This window comes from Hemiscyllium ocellatum, chromosome 4 (genome assembly GCF_020745735.1).
Source record: "Hemiscyllium ocellatum isolate sHemOce1 chromosome 4, sHemOce1.pat.X.cur, whole genome shotgun sequence".
In the NCBI taxonomy this organism is placed as follows: Eukaryota; Metazoa; Chordata; class Chondrichthyes; order Orectolobiformes; family Hemiscylliidae; genus Hemiscyllium; species Hemiscyllium ocellatum.
In genome coordinates, this window is record NC_083404.1 from 95,389,152 (window position 1) to 95,413,011 (window position 23,860).

The window sequence follows — 23,860 nt, forward strand, 5'->3', positions numbered from 1 at the left end:
GTTTACAAAGTTCTTAGGGGCATCAACATTGTAGATAGGGAGAAATACTTTTTCTAAATGGGGTGGGGGGGGGTGGTGTGTCAATAACCTGAGGGCACAGATTTAATGGGAGGAGCTGAAGGTTTGGAGGAGATTTGAGGAAAAGGTATTTCCTCCAGAGAGTTGTACACATTTGGAACTCACTGCCTGAAAGGCTGGTAGGGGTGGGAACCCTGAAGACATGTAAGAATATTTAGGTGCACGCCCTCTTGATTGAACTATCTTGATTGAAGCACGCAAAGTTATGGGTCAAGTGCTATAAAATATGATTAGAGTAGATGGCTATTTGATGATTAGCATGGACACAATAGGCTAAGGCTGTGCTGTGAAACTCTATGATGCTATCATGTGGTAGGTTGGAATTCTGAGTTAAATGAGCTAAAACTAGCCTTTGAAGTGAACAGGCCAAGAGGGCATGAACACCAAATATTGTGGAGGACTTTTAACATTTTTCATTTTTAATCTAAGATTCCTTCATTAAGGTTGAAAATGTGTTGCTGGAAAAGCACAGCAGGTCAGGCAGCATCCAAGGAGCAGGAGAATCGACATTTCGGGCATGAGCCCTTCTTCAGGAAGAAGGGCTCATGCCCGAAACCTCGAATCTCCTGCTCCTTGGATGCTGCCTGACCTGCTGTGCTTTTCCAGCAACACATTTTCAGCTCTGATCTCCAGCATCTGCAGTCCTCACTTTCTCCTTCATGAAGGTCACAGTGTAATCATTTCATTTCCCGGATGTTTGTTGCAATTGAGCAACATTGTATCCGAACTGCAAACATCTCACTACTGGAGATCTGATATCTTGACCCAACATGTTGTACAGTATAAGGTAATGATTTTAAAAAGGGTTAATGCTGAAACTGTTGATATGATGTCATAAGGAATTGGTTGGGAAAGACAGAACATCTTTGGTCTTGAAGGGTTACTGTGTGCAGTTTTGAAACACATATTATATGAAGAATGTAATAGCACTGGAGAGGATGTAAAGGATATTGTCTGGCCTAGAAAGTTTTGGATATGAAGGAGGATTGGACAGACTGAGGTTGTTTTCCTTAGAGCAGAGGAGACTGACAGGGGACAAGATTGAGATGTATAAAATTATGAGAGTTACTGGTAAGGTAGACAGAAAGAAACTTTTCCCCTTGGTGGAAGGACCAATGACCAAGGGCATAGATTTAAGGTAAGGGGCAGAACTTTAGAGGTGATGTGAGTAAAAACCTTGTCACCCAAAGCTTGTTGAAAATCTGCCTGTAAGGGTAATGGAGGCAGAAACCCTCAAACATTTAAGAAGTAATTAGATGTGCATTTGTGATGTCAAAACTTACAGGACTATGGGCCAAATACTACAAAATGAGAATAGACTAATCAGGTGGTTGTTTTTGATTGCTGTGATGGGCTGGACAGCTTTTCCTCTGTGCTGTAGGTTTCTGTAACTCTATAACACACCTATTATCCTGCCCAGTAGTCTTAGTAAGTACATTGGTTCTCTCACTAATGTAATTTCTACCTAATTGCTATCAAGTGATAAGCTGTATCTTGTTCAAGACAAGAACCTGTTCTTATTCGACCACCTTGTAGTTTTTCTTTACTACTTTAGATTGAGTAGGTATGATAGGTCCAGTCAGAAAAGAAGGATGGAGGCAGTGGTTATTATCACATGTTATTATGACACAACACATTTTGGAGGAAACAATGAAGTGGTTGGTGCAAATAATTACTCCCTAGATTTTAGTGGCCAGATAGCTTATATTATTCAAAAAGAGTTAACACATTTAATACCTCATTTTTTGATCTTTAGTTATGCTGCATTGTCTATTTATTGTAAAGCTGTATCTGATATTTCTTTTTACTGTTGTCTCATATCTGCTGAAGGGACTGTGTCACATCATTCTCAATATGGACCATGGAACTAAGAGTGCACCAAATAGCAGCAGTTGTGAAGCTGCACATAATGGCTGTGGGTTGTCATAATAGCTTAGTGGTGATCTGAAGTGAATGAGTTATTAAACTTGCTTGTTCCATACTGTGACTCGTTACTGAATTGGAACTGATTGATGTGTACTTCTTTTTATGGAATTTCTGTTTTTGTCCCATAGCTGTCATTGTTGTTGTATGATTCATTGAGACCAGATGCATTTAGAGCTGAGTAAGTGTCTTTAGTTCTTTCTTTCCCTTGATAAAGTTGCCCACGTAGTAAAAGCTCTCAATTTAGTTAGCTGGCCCAAAACAAAACAAAATTTATGTCTTGACAGATAGGTTTGAGTGACGTGCACTTTGGAGACTTCAGCTTAAAACAATTTAGCTGTTAAATGTTTCAACAAAGTAAAAGGTATGGATAGGGTCTGTGTGTTGTAAAGAGTCTCTGTATAAATATATTTGTATAAATGTTAAGGATATTGCTGAAGTTTATTACTAACAAAATATTTTCATTTCTATCAGGTCATTAAACTTGCACAAGCTCTCTTCTTTGCATATTTCATACAATTGTTACTTTGTACCCATAGGAAGGAAAAGACCAGTAAAACTTACTTTTATTTTGTGAACCCGCATTATGAAAACAAGCTTGCAATCACATGGCTCTGGATGAATTATAAGCAAAGTACTTGTAGATATTGGAAACCTGAAACTAAAGCTGAAAATGCTCAGCAGGACTGGCAGCATTTAAGAAGAGAGAAACAGAGCTAATGTTTCCAGTCAATCTGACTTTTCTTCAGAACTGAACTTCATACGGATCATGTAGGATTCAAAACTCTGTTTCTCTCTCCACAGATGCTGCCAGATTTACTGAGTACTCCAGCAGTTTGCTGTAGATGAGATATTGTTTCCTGGACTTTAATCTATTGCTAAGATTGAAATGTAATTATTTCAGTAAAAAATGAGGTCTGCAGATGCTGGAGATCACAGCTGCAAATGTGTTGCTGGTCAAAGCACAGCAGGTTAGGCAGCATCTCAGGAATAGAGAATTCATCTGACCACTAACTTCACAGCCCCTCAATGATGTGGTTTGTGGGAAGGGAAAGTTTGTTCGTCAACTGCTTTCGGTTAACCCTCAGTATTACTTACTGGAATTGTAAACCAATTACTGAATGGCTCTCCTGAATGTTCCCCACTCTGTCAAGTGGGGAGGTAAGAAAAAAAATGAACAGCTTAACAGAAAAATAGAATTAAGTATTAGAACAGTTTAGACTTTTCAGTTCTGTTCAAATTGCATTCTGAAAAGCAAATACTTTCTTACAATTCAACTATCTTAACTTATCACAAAAGTGAACTATTTTAAATTTGAAAATATTAAGTCATGGGACTGGATTGTTTCTGACTGGTGCAGAGGAAGAAATTAGAGGTAAATTAGGATGGAAAAGCTGTCAAAATTTTTTTCTTCAAATTTATCACAGGTCTTTTGGAGTGGAGGAATCCAGTGGTTATTAGTTCACTCTATCACAAGTTAACAACCGTAAGAAGATGGGGTTATATCTGCTGGGTTGTCTTCTTTCATCATTACCCTAACTCTGCCTCTAAGATTACAATATGTTGCTATCAAAGCTTTAATTCTGATATATATGAAATGGGTCAGGTGATCTGTGCTGGATTCCGTCTGAGAGTAAACTGGGTAGTTTAATTGTTAGAGAGCTGAGGAAGACTTGGTGTTCGATTGAGAGGGAAGTGCAAGGCATTTATTTTTGACAATAATGAAAGCAGTTTCCAAATTCAAAAATAAACACCGAGTTTCCTCAAATCCCTGAAATGCAATATAGCTAATTTACAACATTGTAATTTACTATGCCTTCATAGGTAAAGTCACCATATTCCTACTCTTTTGTTAGAAAGAGAGATAGACATTTGTTGTTGGCTTACCTTGAGTGTCACTATACCTCAGGGTAAGAAAGAAAGTCTTTCATGGTAACCTCAGCAGTGTGGGAACTCAACCCAAGATGTTAGCATCACTCTGCATTGTAACCCAGTCAACTGAGCAAACTGAGCCCCACTGTTTATACATGAAAGGAACATGGAAACAAGGGTAACTGATTAGCATTGTTACTTGATCTAATGTATTTCTGTTGCCATTGGGAAGAGCATTGTGGAATCTACTTTCAGACCAGGTTAAAGGCTTCCCTTTAAACCCAAGGATATCACAAATAGAAAGTTGTTTCAATTTTTTACATATTATGGTATGTAGCCAACTGAGAATAGAGATATGAAGAGATAGAACTAGCAAGCTAACATTTTAATCAGAGGAAATGCTGACTCTATCATTCACAATACAGAACTAAGGGAATATTTAATACAATTTGAAGACTAGTTTGTCAGAAGTTAATGGAGGCTGGAACACTTGATTGCTCTGAAGATTGAGGAAGCAGTCAGAAAGACTTCATCTTTTTATTTAGGATTGTGGACCAAAAATAGGAAAAAGACTATTTTAAACTAAGGATTGTGGAAGGAGTTGCTGCATTCTTAAAAACAAGTTTCTGGAACTCAGTGTGAGTTGTGTTTACACTGTTGCTTTATTCAAGCTGAGTGAGCTTTACCCAGAGACAGATTGATGATTGAGTAGTGCAGTTAGGATTAATTGCAGAGGCCAGGACTCATTAAACAATAACATGCCTGTGACTGTCAGGTAAAAAGAGTGTGTGTGAATAATACAGAGGCAGAAGCCTCCAAAATGTGACGGAAAAAACATCTCTCTCTCTCTCTCTTTCTCTCTTTCTTTGCTGTGAAGTAACCAAAACCTAGTCTCCACCACTATTTGCTATAAGCTGTTGCCTCTAACCAGTGATGGGAAAACTCAACAATTTATGAGCCAATTCTCCTGCGCTTCCAGTAAGAAACAAAAAGAACTTGGAAAGTATAAGAAGCTCACAGATCAGAAATATTTGGAAGATGCAAAAGGCATGCTTCATGAAATTCTGTGGATTGATCTGTTGAACTATGTTTTCCCAGTATTTTTCTCCACCTGTAACATTTATGCTTGCTTGTCTGTCTGTTTTTCTGTAAGTGCACGTAGGAGTTTAGGAAGAAGGTTAGAGTTTTACATCGTAAAGCTAATGTTGATAATTCATAGTTTTATTTGCCAGTTGTTAGGATTTTTTTGTCATAAATAATAGTGAAGTACAAAACATGGTCAATAATTTCTGTTAACCTTAGTTCAGCAAACCAGTAAACACAGCACTTCTGGGACTATTCCAGGAGAAGTGAGACTTATGTATCATTGCATTTTTCCAAGTGGGTCATGATACAGTGTGTAGTGCAATACTCACAGTGAAAGGGAGTTCTGGTATTAAAGGATATTTAGTAAGAAAATTTAAAGGAAGCAACACAGTAGATGGATAAACCTGAACTTTTTGCAATAAGAGCTAAAATTTCATAGAGAATGTATGCATCCTACAGGAGCTTACAGGGACCTGAAAAATATGGGTGATGGTGAGAAATGTGGCAGAATCATATAAGGATTCCAATGACGTTTTTCTTGATGTCAGAAACAACTTGTTATTTCTTTCAAATAAATTTCAGGCATTGAAGTGAGATTCTTGCTAAGCAGTGACAATTGTCAATTCAGGGGAATTATTGCCTGCTAACAACCTTATTAACTGCACAACTCAACTCATTAATACACAGCTTTTTTTGACACTACAGACTCTGCAAACAAACGAGAAGCCAAGAATCCTCGTCATGCAAGTTAGAGCAGGTCCTGATGACTGCAAGTCACCTCTTGCTCTGAAGGATTTCCATGTTGCCAACCAGTCACTAAAATCTCAGGACACATTTGATGGGCACCAGCCCCATGCACCTCATGTCCACAGACAGTGACATCTGTGTAGTGCTGGAAAAGCACAGCAGGTCAGGCAGCATCCGAAGAGGAGGAGAATCGACGATTCGGGCATAACCATGTCTTCAGCTTTGGGTGACTGTGTGGAGTTTGCACATTCTCCCCATGTCTGTGCGGGTTTCCTTTGGGTGCTCTGGTTTTCCCCACAGTCCAAAGTTTTGCAGGTTAGGTGAATTGGCCATGGAAATTGCCCATTATGTTCAGGGATGTGTAGGTTAGGTGCATTAGTCAGAGGAAATGTAAAGTAATAGCGTAGGGGAAATGGGTCTGGGCGGGATACTCTTTGGAAGGTTGGTGTGGACTTGTTGGGCTAAATGACCTGTTTCCATATTGTTAGGGATTCTATGATGATAATGAATTGGGCGTGTTGCTTAAAAGGATGCCTGGTGGTCAGTGAGCTGGATTTGGTGTGAATAAGGTCATAGATTGCAGAGTTTTAGTGATCTCAAGTTTATGAAGGGTGTAGTGTGGGAGGCTAAAATTAATCAGTGGAGTTGAATAAAAGGCATCAGGTGGCATCCAATGTTGGAAAGTTATGCAAGGTAGGAAGAATAGAAGAATAGACTATTTTCTAAATGGGGAGGGATTTTGGAAATCTGAAGCACAAAATCCAACTTGAGGGTTGTGATTCAGGGTTCTCTTACAATTAACAAGTAGGTTCAATTAACAGTTTGGAAGGCAAATGCAATGCTAGAATTCATTTCAAGAGGGCTGGAATATAAGAGCAGAGATGTACTGCTGAGATTGTAAAAGACATTGGTCAGACCATATTTGGAATATTGTGAGCGATTTTGTGCCCCATATCAAAGAAGGATGCATTGGCATTGGAGGAGTTCAGAGGAGATTTACAAGAGTGATCCTAGGGATGAGGGGCTTGCCATCTGAGAAGCAGTTCAGGACTCTGGGTCTGCAGTCATTGGAGTTTCTAAGGACGAAGAGGGATCTGAATGAAGCTTACAAAATACTGAGAGGCCTGGATAGAGTGGAAATTGAGAATATATTTCTATTAGTAGGAAAGACTAGGACCCGATGGCACAGACACAGAGTGAAGGGACAACTCTTTGGAATTGAGATGAGGCAGAATTCCTTCAGCTAATGGCTGATAAATTTGTCAAACTCATTCTGCAGAGGGCCCTGGAGGCCAAGTCATTGAATGTGTTGAATATAGAGATAGATAGATAGATTATTGATTGGTAAGAGGATCAAGGGTTATAGGGAGAAGGCAGGAGAATGGGATTGAGAAACATATTAACAATGATTGAATGGTAGAGCAGATTCAATGACTGAATGGCATGGTTCTGCTCCTCAATTTTATGCTCTTATGATCTTAGAAAGGGAAGCATGAGGGTCTCAGTTGCAGACAAATTGAGGCAGGAACTGAAGAGAACAATATCATGGAGGTGGATGTATTGACAGAAACACATCTCAATGTCAAATATGACACCAAAGGTGAAAACAATCAAACCCTTCAGAACGGAAGATTTGAAAGGAATATGACTGGGAGACATCTCTGAACTTGTAATTAATTCAATTCGAGCAAAACAGGAAAGTGTTCCAGCAGTGATGCCCCTGAACACTTTCCACATTCAGCAGCTATTCAATGAAAGATATTAAGGCCATTATCTTTCTTTCATTCTTTCCTCACTTCTATACCTAATTGTCTCCCTTCTATAAAGCTGATAATTAAAGTTGAAATATAGCTCGATGTGTATTGGAAATCTTCCAGGAACTCCCTTAAAGTTTGTGTTAAATTTGGCAATGAATATTGGCCAACTGTTAATGATTTTGAAGCCAGATTTTTCTCCTAAATGAATGGAAAATTAGATCGATCTATTACATTAATTTCTCAATTTTTCGATGTCATTTTTGCAAATTCATTGTCAGGACTTTGCTGACAAAGATAGCATTGATTACTGATCCCTAGTTACCCTTGAGAAAGTGATGGCAAATGTTCTTCTTTAAGCGCTGTAATCCTTTACTGAGCAAATGCAGCAGCGGAAATTCAAAGATATTCCAGCATTTATCACTAGATGGTGATCAGGACCAGGAATTCCAGTTTAATTTTTCTTCCCCACCTCAGGAAGATGAAAACCGATTGAAGCACCTCCATTTCTACATAAAATAGGAGCAACTGATTCAAATAAAGGGACCTTCCATTTCAATATGGCATATCTAATGCATTTACAGTGACAGCTCATTCATCATTAACACATGTCCAGGTCAACAAAATTTTTGCTTGATTGCTTGAAATTGGTTGATGAATAATAAACTTACTATTATGTCTCCTTGTTTAATGAACTGCAGTCGGGTCTGGAATACTAACATATCGAGTAGATAGATGAAATCACAGATATAATCAATGGTTAACCAATAGGGAAGAGTGTCCAGTGTCTGAAAGTTGAAAGCCCAGCGCACAGGAATAAACCAGCAACTCCAGTTCCATGCAAGTGCCACCAAAAACAACCACAACACGTAGCGCCAATCTGAAACATAATGTGTATTACTTAGAGAATATTACAAGGAAGAAATATTTCTGCACAATACTGTATCAACATCTTGGTTAACATTAATCTTGAAGCTGCGATGGTGAGATGTCTCATGCGACGATACTTATATGTCTTAGGTTTGGTAAACCTACAGACTTTTGTTCTCAATTTAATCCCTATTCTTTAATCCAGTCTGTGGCAGGTATGTTTACAACAGGATAAATAAGCAGTTTACAGAGCCATATTGTCAAGCTTTGGGAAGACAACTTAAATGAGTATTACTTACCTCACATGGTTGGGGATAAACAGAATGGTGGACATTTCTGGGGTTTATGGTTTAGAATTGCCTGGATGTTTATAAGAAATAATCACCAAAGAAATGTGGAAATAGACCCGTAACCATCACATTTTAGCATGTGCAGGCCAGTAATGGTTCAGCGTACTTTCACTCACATGTCTCTGAAAGTCAAAGTCTTGAGCACAAAATCAAAGCTGACATTTTATTGCAGCACTGAAGGAGCATTGCACTGTCAGAGGTGCTGCCTTTCAGATGATACATGAAACTGAGGCCCCATCTGTCTGCTCAGTTGGATATAAAATATCCTGTGGCACTATTTCTAAAAAGTGCAGGGTGCTATCCCCAGTGTCCTGCCCAATAAATATGCTACAATGACAGTGACAAATCTGATCATTATCACATTGATGTCTGAGGGCATTCAGCGTGCACAAATTATTGGCTGTGGTCCCTACATTACAACGGCTACACTTCAAAAAGTACTTTATTGACTGCGAAGTGAAACTATCTGGTGATTATGAAAATAAATGGAAGACATTATTTCTAATCTATTTATTACTGTTTTAAAACTCTTAAAGCTTAAAAGAAGACATTTTCATCAGAAATGATACAGAAATGGATTATTATTGCTAAGGGTAGGGGTGAAATTCCAATGAAAATTCCCCACATGTTCACTTTGCCACACAAACCAGTATTGACACAGCTTTCCCGGAATGTATGAACATCCAAACATAAGAAATACAAGTAGAAGTAAGTCATTTGCCACTCCACAATGCATTGTCATTCGTCAAGACCATAGTTGATCTGTTTGTGTTGAATTCCACATTTCCAGGTACCCACCACAGTTTTTATTCCTTTGCCGAATAAAAATCTACTTACCCCAACCTTAAAAACATGTCAATGACCTTACTTCCATTGTCTTCCAAAGTACAGTTCCAAAGTTGGACGACCTTTTACACCAGTCAGGAAACTTGTATGATTTTACCAATTGTCTGTATAACTGAAACAGAATGCCCTTATTTTCATGCTATTTTCCTCTCGTAATAAAGAAGATGGGTCCATTGCCTGCTATAATTAACAAATTGTGGCTTGTGAACCAGACCACTTTGATCTCTTTGCATCTCAAAATTCTGCAGTGGTTCTTTCTTAAAGTAATGTTCTACTTTTATCACATTTTCTCATATTATGCTCCAGCTGCCAGATTTTTGTCACTCACTCAACCTATATATATCCAGCTGCAATCTCCTTAAGTCCTCTCGCACATACTTCAATGTTATCTGAAAATTTAGCTCCTTTCCTTCACTCCCTCATCTAAGTTACATACATAAATTGTAAAAAACAAAGGTTCCAGCACTAACGTCTGAGCCAATGTACTCATCATATCCTGATAATTTAAAAATGATACATTTATGCATATTCTACTTTCTGCAAGCTGACCAGTCTTCTATCCATGATAATATGTTAATTTCTGTATGAGAACTCTTTTCATAGTAGCCTTTTATACAGCATCTCATCAAAAGCCTTCTGGAATTCTATATCCATTACAAAATGTCATGGACCCAACCAGTGAGCAGGGTATCTTGGATTCGGTAATGAGTAATGAGACAGGTTTAATAAATGACCTCTGAGTAAAAGACACCCGAGGAAGTAGTGATCATAACATGATAGAATGTAATATCTTTTTTGAGAGTGAGAAACTTAGGTTGGAAACAAGTGAGTGGGCGGCACGGTGGCACAGTGGTTAGCACTGCTGCCTCACAGCGCCAGAGACCAGGGTTCAATTCCCGACTCAGGCGACTGACTGTGTGGAGTTTGCACATTCTCCCCGTGTCTGCATGGGTTTCCTCCGGGTGCTCCAGTTTCCTCCCACAGTCCAAAGATGTGCAGGTCAGGTGAATTGGCCATGCTAAATTGCCCGTAGTGTTAGGTAAAGGGGTATGGGTGGGTTGCGCTTCGGCGGGGCGGTGTGGACTGGTCAGTGATGCAAAACATGGTTTGTAACACAAATTAACTTCAAACAATTTTTGATCAAAAGTTAAAGGCAAAAATGAATAGGAGCCCATTAAAGGCTCTTGAGGAGTTGAGTGAGAGATGCATGTGTACAGTAAGTAAGCAGTGGCAGACATTAAGGAGGTAATTCATGGTCCTCAGCAAAAATACATCCAAGTAAGAGGAAAGAGGATGTTCGTGCTTATCTCTCTTGATGTGGGGGTCAATAAACATGAATGGCTTAATCATTTTCCATACCATTACTTCAAAAGGTAATACTAAATTGGTAATGTTCACTTATGTACTGGTAGATATATCTGCTTTTGTATTTGTAGATGATTACAAAAGAAGTAGTATGACACAGTTTGGATTAAAACAGCACAGTATAATAAAGTATCTAACATAATTACTTGCTCTGGCACTTAGCAGCTACAAATTGGCTCAAGTAGAATCATAGAGTCATAGAGATGTACAGCATGGAAACAGACTAACCCATCCATGCCAACCAGATATCCCAACCCAATCTAGTCCCACCTGCCAGCACCCGGCCCATATCCCGCCAAACCCTTCCTATTCATATACCCATCCAGATGCCTCTTAAATGTTGCAAATGTACCAGCCTCCACCACATCCTCTGGCAGCTCATTCCATACATGTAACACCCTCTGCGTGAAAAAGTTGCCCCTTAGGTCTCTTTGTTATCTTTCCCCTCTCACCCTAAAGCTATGCCCTCTAGTCTGGACTGCCCGACCCCAGGGAAAAGACTTTGTCTATTTATCCTATCCATGCCCCTCATAATTTTGTAAACCTCTATAAGGTCACCCCTCAGTCTCCGACGCTCCAGGGAAAACAGCCCCAGCCTGTTCAGCCTCTCCCTGTAGCTCAGGTCCTTTAACCCTGGCAACATCCTTGTAAATCTTTTCTGAACCCTTTCAAGTTTCACAACATCTTTCTGATAGGGAGGAGACCAGAATTGCATGCAATATTCCAACAGTGGCCTAACCAATGTCCTGTACAGCCGCAACATGACCTCCCAACTCCTGTATTCAATACTCTGACCAATAAAGAAAAGCATACCAAACGCTTTCTTCACTATCTTATGTATCTGCGACTCCACTTTCAAGGAGCTATGAACCTGCACTCCAAGGTGTCTTTGTTCAGCAACACTTCCTAGACCTTACCATTAAGTGGATAAGTCCTGCTAAGATTTGCTTTCCCAAAATACAACACCTCGCATTTATCTGAATTAAACTCCATCTGCCACTTCTCAGCCCATTGGCCCATCTAGTCCAGATCCTGTTGTAATCTGAGGTAACCCTCTTTGCTGTTCACTACATCTCCAATTATGGTGTCATCTGCAAACTTACTAACTGTACCTCTTATGCTTGCATCCAAAACATTTATGTAAATGACAAAAAGTAGAGGGCCCAGCACCGATCCTTGTGGCACTCCACTGGTCACAGTCCTCCAGTCTTAAAAACAACCCTCCACCACCACCCTCTGACTTCTACCTTTCAGCCAATCTGTATCCAAATGGCTAGTTCTCCCTGTATTCCATGAGATCTAACCTTGCTAATCAGTCTCCCATGGGGAACCTTGTTGAATGCCTTACTGAAGTCCATATAGATCACATCTACTGCTCTGCCCTCATCAATCTTCTTTGTTACTTCAAAAAATTCAATCAAGTTTGTGAGACATGGTTTCCCACACACAAAGCCATGTTGACTATCCCCAATCAGTCCCTGCCTTTCCAAATACATGGGTGTCCTATCCCTCAGGATTCCCTCCAACAACTTGCCCACCACCGAGGTCAGGCTCACTGGTCTATAGTTCCCTGGCTTGTCATTACCACCCTTCTTAAACGGTGGCACCACGTTTGCCAACCTCCAGTCTTCCAGCACCTCACCTGTGACTATCAATAATACAAAGATCTCAGCAAGAAATCTTATGACCAGCATCAAAACACCAATTTTTGATCCTGATCAGTCAAAACATTAAATATGACCTTTCTCCCATTTAATTGACCAATCTTCTGATGGAAGATCCTAAGCCGACAAAGGAAACCTTTGAGTCATCAGTGAAAGGAATCTGTGTGGAGGTCATATCACCTTTAGGTGGCACTAGCTGACGTAGTCTATTGTCATGATTTGGTGATGCCGGTGTTGGACTGGGATGTACAAAGTTAAAAATCACACAACACCAGGTTATAGTCCAACAGGTTTAATTGGAAGCACACTAGCTTTCGGAGCGACGCTCCTTCATCAGGTGATTGTGGAGGGCTCGATCGATGCTGTAAATTCTGTGTTACAATCGAGCCTTCCACAATCACCTGATGAAGGAGTGCTGCTCCGAAAGCTAGTGTGCTTCCAATTAAACCTGTTGGATTATAACCTGGTGTTGTGTGATTTTTAACATTGTCTGTTATGTTCATATCACATAGAAAGGTTTTGGGACATTGGGGTGAGTGATGTAAATGAATATTTTAATTCTTTCATGGGATGAGGATGTCATTGGCAAACATTTGTTTCCTATCTCTAATTGCCTGTGGACTGTATGGATTTCTTTGCTATTTCAGAGGTGAGATAAGTGTCAACTATTGTCACATGCAGACCAGACCAGGTAAGGATGACAGATCTCCATTACTAAAGTTCAACAGTGATCCAGACTTTTTTTTAATCATGACATTCAATAGTTACTTCATGATAACTGTTAGTGAGACTACCTGTCAATTCCAGATTTATTATTTGGATTTGAACTCATGTCTGCAAAGCATTGTCTTTGGCCTCTAGATCAGCTATCCATTGACATTAGCAATAGCCTACCATCTTCATTTCATTGCTCCAACAATAAGACATTAAGTTGGGTGTGGTGAGGGGGGTGGGGTGGCAGCTGGATAGGATGGTATGGTGATCAATGGGTAAGGTTAGTTAACTCACCAGGTTAGAGTATGGAGGCTGGAAGATCTGGGCCTGATTAATTCCTGGGATAGAGATGTCACTGACAAGACCAATATCTATTTTCCAAGTCTAACTGTCTTTGAGAAGGTGATAATGAATTGCCTTCTTGTTATGATTTTCCTTAGGCTAACACTAGACTGAAGTATACCAAAACTCTTCACTTGAATATCAAATATTAATGCCTCCATCAAAATGCAACAATCAATGAAGCCCATTGGAGGATGTAAATTTCAGCACTATACACTTTTTAAACATCAAAGAACATAGGACACCTATTCTAAATTTGGTTCATCTTTCAAACTATAATGATAAAAATTATTTAATGATAATAAAGTACCTGAGTTTTCAATGCTTTCAGGGATTCTTAACTTGTGAATGATCTTTTTAATTGAAAGTCTCTTGAATTCAAAGCAAACCATGTCACAGTAATATGCCTCTTCGGTTTTGGTCTCATCATGACTTATTTCTTGTTGTTGTTTTTCTTCATCATCCTTTGGTGCAGGAACCTTTTTGATTGGAGCTAAGCAAAAGAGAAACATATTTCAATATGAAACAGTTTTTATATTATCTCATGAAATTACCAAAATTGTTTGAGCTGGAATCTAATTTAAAGAAAATGAGTATTGAGATGGGATAGATATTACAGAAAGTTTCGACTGAAAGTCAAATAATCTTCAGGATGGAAGAGCTACCTAACGGTAGCCATTCAAGTGGGACGAGTCAAAATAGATACGGTAGTTGTAGTGGAGGCTGTAGTGAGGGGTATTGATAGTGTTCTTTTCAGTAAAGAGTGAGAGACCAGGAAATTGTATTGACTGTCTAATACCAGGGCTCAGGCCATCTGCTCAAGGCTGGAAAGGAATTTGGAGTGACATGGAGAGGACCGTGTCATTGTGGTTCATGTAGGTGCCAACAACAAAGGCAGAATAAGGAAAGAGAATCTGCACAGACTGTTTGAGGAGCTAGACATCAATTTAAGAAGAAGATTTTCAAAAATAACAATCTCTGGATGATTACTTGAGCCACAAGCAAATTGGTATCAACCAACTGAAACAGAAATGAATTCATGTTTTAAGGTTGGTGTGCGAGAAGTAGGTGTGGGCTTTTGGGGCATTGGCATCAGAAAATTGAATCTGTACTTTCAGGATGGTCTACACTTGAATTGTGTTGAGGCCTGTAGTCCTGTGAAAACTCAGTTCTGGTAGCCCTTCTACAGAGAGGATAATATTAAATTAGAAAGGGTGCATGAAACAAGGGAGACGGTTACACTAGAATGGGTATTATCTAACAAGATAGGATTAATTAATGAACTCATGAAGATGCCTCTAGGTAACAGTGATCACATATGATTGAATTTTAGATTCAGTTTGTGACTGAGATCAGTGGATCTAAGAATAATATTTTTAAACTTGAAGTGAGGCAATTATGAAAGCATGACAGCAGAGCTAGCTAGAGTAAACTGCCAATCTAAATAACGGATAGGTGAATAGGGATACAGTGTAAGATATTCAAGGGAATACTTTAGAATATAAGAATAATTATATTCCAACAAGCAATAATATTTCTCTGGGAGGAATACATCATCAAACTGAAAGAGAAAGGATATCATTGTGCAAAAATTGTTGACAGTTCAAAAGACTAGACTGAATATAATAAACAGCAAAGAATTATTTTAAAATTCATGACAGAAAAATTAAAGCATTAGAGAAAGCTAGCCAGAAATGTAAATACATATAGTAAGAGTTTGTTTGGATATTTACACATTAAAGAAAGTTAACAAAATGAATGTAGCTCCTAATAACAGAAAATAAAGAAATTGAAACTTTTTATCAGTCTTTACTGTAGAAGATACAAGTAACAACCCTGAAATGATTGGAAATCAATAAATGGAAGTGAGGGTGTAATTTGGGACAGCAGTATTAAGCAATAGCAAGCAATATGGGGTGGGATGGTGGCACGGTGGCTTTGTGGCTAGCACTGCTGCCTCACAGCACCAAGAACCTGGGACTGATACCAGCCTTGAATGACTGTCTGTGTGGAGTTTACATATTCTCCCTGTGTCTGTGTGGGTTTCCTCCTGGTGTTCAGGTTTGTTTCCACAGTCCAAAGATGTGCAGCTTAAGTGGATTAGTCATGGGAAATGCAGGGTATGGGTTGGATCTGGGTGGGATGCTTTTTTGAGTGTTGGTGTGGACTCGATGAGCCGAATGTCCTGTTTCCATACTGTCGGGAATCTATGATTGTATGATGATTCTATAAACACTCTGTTGGAATTTTGGTCCAGCAAGTCTCTAGCTCCTGATGGACTTCATCCTAAGATCTTAAAATAACTTAGATAGTTGATGCAATAGTTCTAAGTTTTCGAAGTTTCTTAGATTCAGTGAAGGTTTCATTAGAATGGGACATAGCAAGTATAACTCTTTTACTCAAAGAAGACAGGAAATAGGAAACTATAGGTAGTTAGCTTCATATCTGTCATATGGAAACAAAAACAGAAATAGCTGGAAAAGCTCAGCAGATCTTGCAGCATCTGGGAAGAGAAATCAAAGTTAACATCTTGGATCTGATGACCATTCCTCAGAACTGCTTAGCTTTTCCAGCAATTTCTACATTTGTTTCTGATTTACAGTATCTGCAGTTATTTTGGTTTTATCTGTCATATGGAAGATATAATATGGAAGATGTCATTAAAATACTAGAAAGTTCAAGGCATTGAGGCAGAATCAAAATAATGTTTTGAAAGAAAAATTACATTGGCAAGTTTATTTGAGTTCTTTGAGAAAATAACATGTACAATGGATAAAGGGATCTGGTGGATATACTGTTCTTAGATTTCTAGAAGGTATTTGATAAGGTGTCATCTCAGAAAAGTTCATGGTGCAGTTGGTACCATATTGACTATAGAAGATTGGAAAAAGAGTAGGCATAAGTGGATCATTTTTGACTGGCAAGATGTAACCAATCATGTCTCACAGGGATCAGTGCTGGGACTCAAGGTTTTTACTTGAATGAAGGGACTAAAAGTATCATTGCTAAATTTGCTGATGACATAAAAATAGGTAGGAAAGTGAATAGACATAAGTTGGCTACACATGGTCATAGATAGGTTAAATGAGAGGAAAAAAATCTGGATAATTTTTGTGATTTTTATAAATGAGGATGAGGATGTGGAATGGTGGGTATTACGTTTGCCAATGACACAAAGGTTGTTGGAATTGTGGATAGTGTGGAGGGCTGTTGTAGGTTGCAATGGGACATTGATAGGATGCAGAACTGGGCTGATGTGTGGCAGTTGGAGTTCAACTTGGAAAAGTGTGAAGTCATTAACCTTAGAAGGTCAAATGTGAATGCAAAATACAGGGTTAAAAGCAGGATTCTTGGCAGTGTGGAGGAACAGCGAGATCTTGGGTCCATGTCCATTGATCCCTCAAAGTTGCCACCTAAGTTGATAGGTGTGTTGGCTTTCATTAGCAGGGGATTAAATTTAACAGCTGTGAGGTTATGCTGCAACTCTATAGAGCCCTAGTTAAACCACATTTGGAATTCCGTACTCAGTTCTGGTTACCTCATTATAGGAAAGATTTGGAAGCTTTAGAGAGGGTGCAGAGGAGATTTACTAGAATGCTGCCTGTACTAGAGGGCATGTCTTATGAAGAAAGGTTGAGGCAGCTAGGGCTTTTCTCATTGGAGCAAAGAAGAGAGAGAGATGACTTGATAGAGGTTTATAAGATGATGAGAGGTACAGTTAGAGTGGATAGCCAGAGACTTTATCCCATGGCGGAAATGTCTATCACAAAGGGGCAAAATTTTAAAGTGATTAGAGGAAGGTTAAAGGGAGGTATCAGTGGTAGGTTCTTTACGCAGAGTGCAGTGGGTGCGTGGAATGCACTGCCAGCAGTGGTAGTAGACTCAGATACAGTAGGGGCATTTAAGTGACTCTTGGATAGGCACATGGAAGATAGTATAATGAAGTGTATGTAGGTTAGTCTGATCTTAGAGTAGGATAAAAGGCCAGCACAACATGGAGAGTCAAAGAGCCTGTAATGTGCTATTCTGTTCTCTGCTCTATGTTCTTAAAATAGAGTATAATAAAGTGTAGAATTGTCCAGTTGGTGAGAAGAGTAAGATCAAAACATATTATTTAACAATGAGAAATTAAATTCTGAGATGCAGAGGATCTGGATACCCGAGGGAATTATTAACAAAACGTTAGTGTGCTGGTGCAGCAAGAAATTACAAAAGCTAACAGAATGAAATGTTATCTTTTATTCAGATGGGAGGTGATTATAAAAGTTGAAAGGTTATGTTTCAGTTATAAAGGGCATTAAAGACACCACACTGATCTTCTTTAAGGAAGGATGTAAATAAAGTAGCAACAGTTCAGAGAAGGCTTACTAAACCAATACATGGAATCTTTTGAGGAATGACTGGACATGCTAGGCTTATATCCATTGGAGTTAGAAGACTAAGAAGCAACTTGATTAAAACTTGAGAAGATATTTTAAAAGTCTTCAGTAACATTCCATTATTCAATTTAAATGATAAATTTGGTTTTGGTTTATACATTCTATAATGTCCAAAAAGGACTATTTTCATACTTTGCTTTATAAAGACGCAAAGATGAGAGATTGCAAGTTTTAGATATGGATTTCCTTTAAGTTATTGGTCTGTTATTTAAAAAAAGTGACATCAATGAAATGTGTGAAGTGCAATAAATACACTTGCTTGTGCTTGGGACATGGTGAATTGGGTTTCACTAAATGCCATCATGCATGAAGAATTAACAGGAATGGAAATCAGTTAAATGAACTTTGACAATAATCAATTGGTAGATTCAAATTGAATAATTAATTGAACAATGAATCATTGAACTCGAAAAGTAATTAAACCTTTGCATAATGTTAGGGGGAGAGTTTCAGAGAATGGATCTAAATTTATACAATGCTTTTAACAAATAAAGCATTCCATGGTACTTCACCATCATCAACAAAAAATTGACAGCAAAAACAATATAGGAAGGAAGGGTAAATCTGAAATAAGCGGCTAGAGCAGGAACTATAGTAAAAGATTCATAGAGGACTTTGAGTTGTGCTACAAGTAACTATTGTGATAGTGTCAAATACTAAACAAGGTAAAATATTTTTAAAATTCTTAAGGAAGATAGAAGATAAAAGGAATAAAGCATATTTGCAATGGATAAATGACAAAGAACAGGAAATTTGCGAGTAGCAGTTACTTTTTAAAAATATATTTTCTTTTGTAATGAGCAGCAAGTCAACAATTAAAAGTCAGGTGAAGACTTTGAGAAGGAGATGTCATCATTTTAGGATAAAGGGACAGCAGATTTAAAATAGAGATGAGGAGAAATGATTTGTCTCAAAGGGTCATGAATCTATGGAACACACTACCCTAGAGTATGGTTGACGCTGAGATATTGAGTAAATTTAGGATGGAGATAGCCAGATTTTTAATTAGTAATGGGTTGAAGCTTTACGGAGAGTAGGCGGGATAGTGGAGTTGATGTTGAAATGAGATTAGCTATGATCATATCAAATGATCCCAAAAAAGCATCTGATTGCTGAATTTCCAATGCCCGCCCCTAGGTCTTATGTTTTAATGTTTTTTACAGACCTTTGGATCAAATATGTGAACTTGATTCATATTAAAACACCAATTTGCTCCCAGCTACCTTCCTTGTATATTTTCAGTTTAATCTCCTTGTTTGAGCCTAACCTTCCAAATTGACAATAAGCTGTAATCTGCACTCTGTTCTGCTATCCTAATACACTTGATATGGTACAATCTGCCTATATAGCATACGAAACAACACTTTCCACCGTATCTCGTTACATGTGACAACAATAAATCAAATTCCAAAAAAGCTCCAGCCTCTTACTTTTCTGCTTCAAATGAGACTGCCTCAAGAAATTGTTCTCTGTCATCCACCTGGCCTCTTTGTACACTTGCTACTTGTTGCTCTGCGTGAAGTGCTCCTTGGAATATCCCAAGTGCTCTCTGCCCAGATTTGAACACAAACATTCATAATGTTTACCATGGATGTCCTGTTACAGTCCTTGCTGATGTGATTTCCATACTTGAATTCTCTCTGTTAAATTGGTTATTGCATATGCTGAATTTATTCACAGTTTCACAGACAACAGACTTAAAACTTGGCACATTAAAATAAAATAGGTTGGGTATGGAAAGGGAAAATTGAGCTGTTTGGTGTTACTCTGTTAGGTGTTATCTGAGGTGTGAGATGCACCATGTGCAAAGTAAGGGAGCCAGGACTGAGGTTGTTCTGTTATCAAATGTGATTTTGGAATTTGATGCAAACATTTCTTGGCAAGTTGTAAGTATGAAATATTTTAATGCTGTCGGCGAATCTCCAGTGATGTTGTTCAGAAGTTAGTCACGGGAATTAGTATGACTTTGAGCTATAATTATTGTGCTCATCATGGAAGAATAAGCAGAAAAGAAATTGACAGGTGGAGTTTAGCAATTCAAGCCACAATGCCAGTGGGAGAATTTAATACAGGTGTTACTGTGTAACATATTAAAAGAAATAGAAACAGATATTACTGTTATCCTTAATGTAGTAATAAATGTCACAGAAACATTGTCAATGTCACATAACATAACAACATCACGACCACAGAAATCTGGAGTGTGAAACAGGGAGACTCAGGAAATTACCTGTCATTTCTGGTAATCACTGACTTTTAATATTTAAGTCATACTGATTTTTTTTTGGATGAATGCTCCTAATGTAAGCAGCTTCCTCACTTTGAGGCACTAAGAAGAAGAGGAATGTTTTTGCATATAATATGTTTTAGTATATGTCAATACTGAACCCCAAATAAACATCTGATTGCAACCATCACATTTCTGAATATAGGTGATAGTTTGCTTTGTGTTGTTGTGAAGCTGCATATCCTCCAGTCATTTTCTGAGGAAAGGAAAAGCTCATGGAATAAGAAAAGTCTATTTAGATCATTAAGCCTGTTTTATCTAAAGGATCTACTCTAGCATGTACTCCACTGGAATCATTTAATTCCCAAGACAGATTCAAAAGGAATGTTATTTCATTTTTGAACCTCATTCCTTAATGTTGAAAATCCAACATTGTGATATATTCTGAGATATTTATGTTTCTAAGTAATGTTAAATTGATTAATATAATGAAAATAACATTGGTCTGTGAAATCAAGTGTATGTTATTAGTTACGTTAGCTCTGGATATGTTACTCATCAGTTGACCAAAGTCCCAGCATGTTAATTACCAAGTGCTGTGTGATTCATTGGGTATCAGCCTTTTGGCTCTAAGGATTGAACTTACAAGCTGGTGGAGTTTCATCTGATGAAGAACCATCCTCACTAATCAACTTTTCTTTGTATAATGATGTCCTTTCCCGCACACGTGACACTAAGCTTTGAAGCTGTGCATCAGCTCTATCACTGAGAAATACTCGTTGCTCTTGCTCGCATTCACTAGAGGATGTGTTGCTGCAAAATATAAATGTAGAAATTGAAATCAACACTTTATTGTTCAATCCTGAACCAATTCATTAAACTATATCGAAAATGTATTATCAGGCTTTTTACTGTTTAATTAAAAACTTAGTGGCTATGTTCATCAAGTTGTGGCAGGGATGTGGAATACATATTCAGTATACCAAGCTTATAATTTCAATGGCCATGTTTCTTGTTCTGAAATCAGATGTTGACAACACTTTCTGTTGAAGATTATAAGAATCCTTGGCAGTTATCATCATTTGTTCTACATTGACATAGTGTTCTTATAAGACACCTGGGCTTGACAAGAGTGAATCACAGATAGGAAAACATGACATCTCCATTTGACATGGAACTAATTTAGAGGAAACGTATGAGACTTTGCTATAAGGAATCCATGTTGAGAGTGTGGTCTTGGAAAAGCATAGCAGGTCAGGCAGCATCCGAGAAGCAGGAAAATTGACATTTTGGGCATAAGTTCTTCATCCTCTTTCCTGATGAAGGGCTAATGCCGGAAATGTCGATTCTCCTGCTCCTCGGATGCTGCCTGACCTGCTGTGCTTTTCCAGCACCACACTCTCGACTCTGATCTCCAGCATCTGCTGTCCTCACTTTCTCCTCCCTGTCAGGAGTTTGCCATTCTTGATAACAGAAACCCAGTCAAATAGTTCAGAATGTGTTCACTCCCTCCACCTCTCAATTCAAACAGGGCCTGTTAATTTTAGGAGTGTTGATGTTCCAATGCTACACTCCTTTCCAGACATGAAAGAATAGTTCTTAAGGAGCTTTACACTGTTGTCAAGGGCTCAAGATACATAAGATCACTATATCTCTATGTTCTTCTCCAAGTCAAGCACCATCTTAATTTGGAGGTATTTTGTTATTCCTTCACAATTGTTTGTTGAAAATTCTGAAGCAACCTCCCTATTAGTGCTGTGGACTTCAGATGGTTTAAGAAGGTGATCATAAAGCCATAAGATGTTGGAGCAGAAGTAGCCATTTGGCCCATTAAATTTGTTCTACCGTTCATTGAGATCATGGCTGAGCTGATAATCCTCAACTCTAGTTTCCTGCTTTATCCCGAAAATTCTTGATTCCCTTACTGATTAAATCTCTGTCTATCTCAATCTTGAATATACTTAATGACACAGCTTCAACAGTTCTCCGTGGTAATAAATTCCACAGATTCACTATCCTCCGATGTCTTAAAAAGGTGACCCCTTATTCTGGAATTATGCCCTTTGGTCCAATTATCCTGCAAGCAGAAACAACCTCTCTATATTTATCCAGTCAAATCCCCTAAGATTCTTACAACTTTCACTAAGGTCTACACTCATTCTTCTAAATTCAACAGTGGCCTATAGAATTCAATCAGCAACTAACCTGATAGTTAATTAATTAGAAGTAATGATTGTATAAACTATTCTTGGTGAATAGTCCTTCATAATGTTAAATACGTACTTAGTTATGCATGTTTAAGGAAAACCTTTGCTGAACTGTTGAATACTAAAGTTGCAGAACTAGAGTCAAAATTATGCACTGATTGACATCGTGGGTAGAACAGGGACAAGAATGGCTGTTGCACGTTCCAGGGTTCAAATGTTTTAGTAGGATCAGACATGGGGGTAAAAAAGGGGGAGGCGTGGCATTACTTGTCAAAGACAGTATCACAGCAGTGGAATGGACGATGGAAGAGGACTTGCCATCTGAGGTAGTTTGGGCTGAGGTTAGAAATAGGAAAGGTGAGGTCACCCTGTTAGGTGTTTTCTACAGGCCTCCTAATAGTCCTAGAGAAGTAGAGGATAATATTGCGAGGATGATTCAGGAAAAGAGTGAAGGTAGCAGGGTGGTTGTTATGGGGGACTTTAACTTCCCAGATATTGACTGGGAGAGCTATAGCTCGAGTTCATTAGATGGGTCGGTGTTTGTACAATGTGTGCAGGAGGGTTTCCTGACACAATATGTCGACAGGCCAACAAGAGGGGAGGCTATATTGGATTTGGTTCTAGGTAATGAACCAGGCCAGGTGTTAGACTTGGAGGTAGGTGAGCACTTCGGGACAGTGACCACAACTCGGTGACTTTTACTTTAGTGATGGAGAGGGATAATCGTGTGCCGCAGGGCAAGAGCTATAGCTGGGGGCAGGGAAATTATGATGCAGTGAGGCATGACTTAGGATGTGTGGATTGGAAAAACAGGCTTCAAGAGAAGAACACTAATGAGATGTGGGGAGTGTTCAAGGAGCAGCTACTGCGTGTCCTCGATAGGTATGTACCAGTCAGGCATGGTGTAAAGGGCCTTGTGAGGCAGCCGTGGTTTAGTAAGGAATTGGAGTCCCTTGTGAAAGGGAAGAAGGCGGCATATGTAAAGATGAGGCGTGAAGGTTCAGTAGGGGCGATTGAGTGTTATAAGGTAGCCAGGAAGGAGCTAAAGAGGGAGCTAAGAGAAGCGAGAAGGGGACATGAAAAGTCTTTAGCTGGTAGGATTAGGGAAAACCCAAAGGCTTTCTATAGGTATGTCAAGAATAAAAGGATGACTAGGGTAGGTATCGGTCCAGTCAAGGATAGTAGTGGGAAGTTGTGTGTGGAGGCGGAGGAGATTGGAGAGACATTAAATCAGTACTTTTCCTCAGTATTCACTCAGGAACAGGACACTGTTGCTGATGTGAATATGGAATCACAAATAATTAGAATGGATGCCCTGGAAATATGCAGGGAAGAGGTTTTGGGAATATTGGAAAGGATGAATATAGATAAGTCTC

The 23,860-nt window shown here is 38.8% G+C and overlaps 1 protein-coding gene across 1 annotated transcript in view; it reads right to left on the reverse strand.

Moving 5' to 3' along the window:
* Positions 1 to 23,860, reverse strand: part of LOC132815224 (cyclic nucleotide-gated cation channel beta-3-like) — a 94,602-nt gene that overhangs the window by 64,452 nt on the left and 6,290 nt on the right. Inside the window, exons 2-4 of the mRNA XM_060824038.1 lie at positions 20,924 to 21,090; positions 13,922 to 14,104; positions 8,132 to 8,340 (exon numbers count right to left, since the gene is read on the reverse strand). Coding sequence (XP_060680021.1) covers positions 8,132 to 8,340; positions 13,922 to 14,104; positions 20,924 to 21,090 — 559 coding nt within the window. The remainder of the gene's footprint in view (positions 1 to 8,131; positions 8,341 to 13,921; positions 14,105 to 20,923; positions 21,091 to 23,860) is intronic.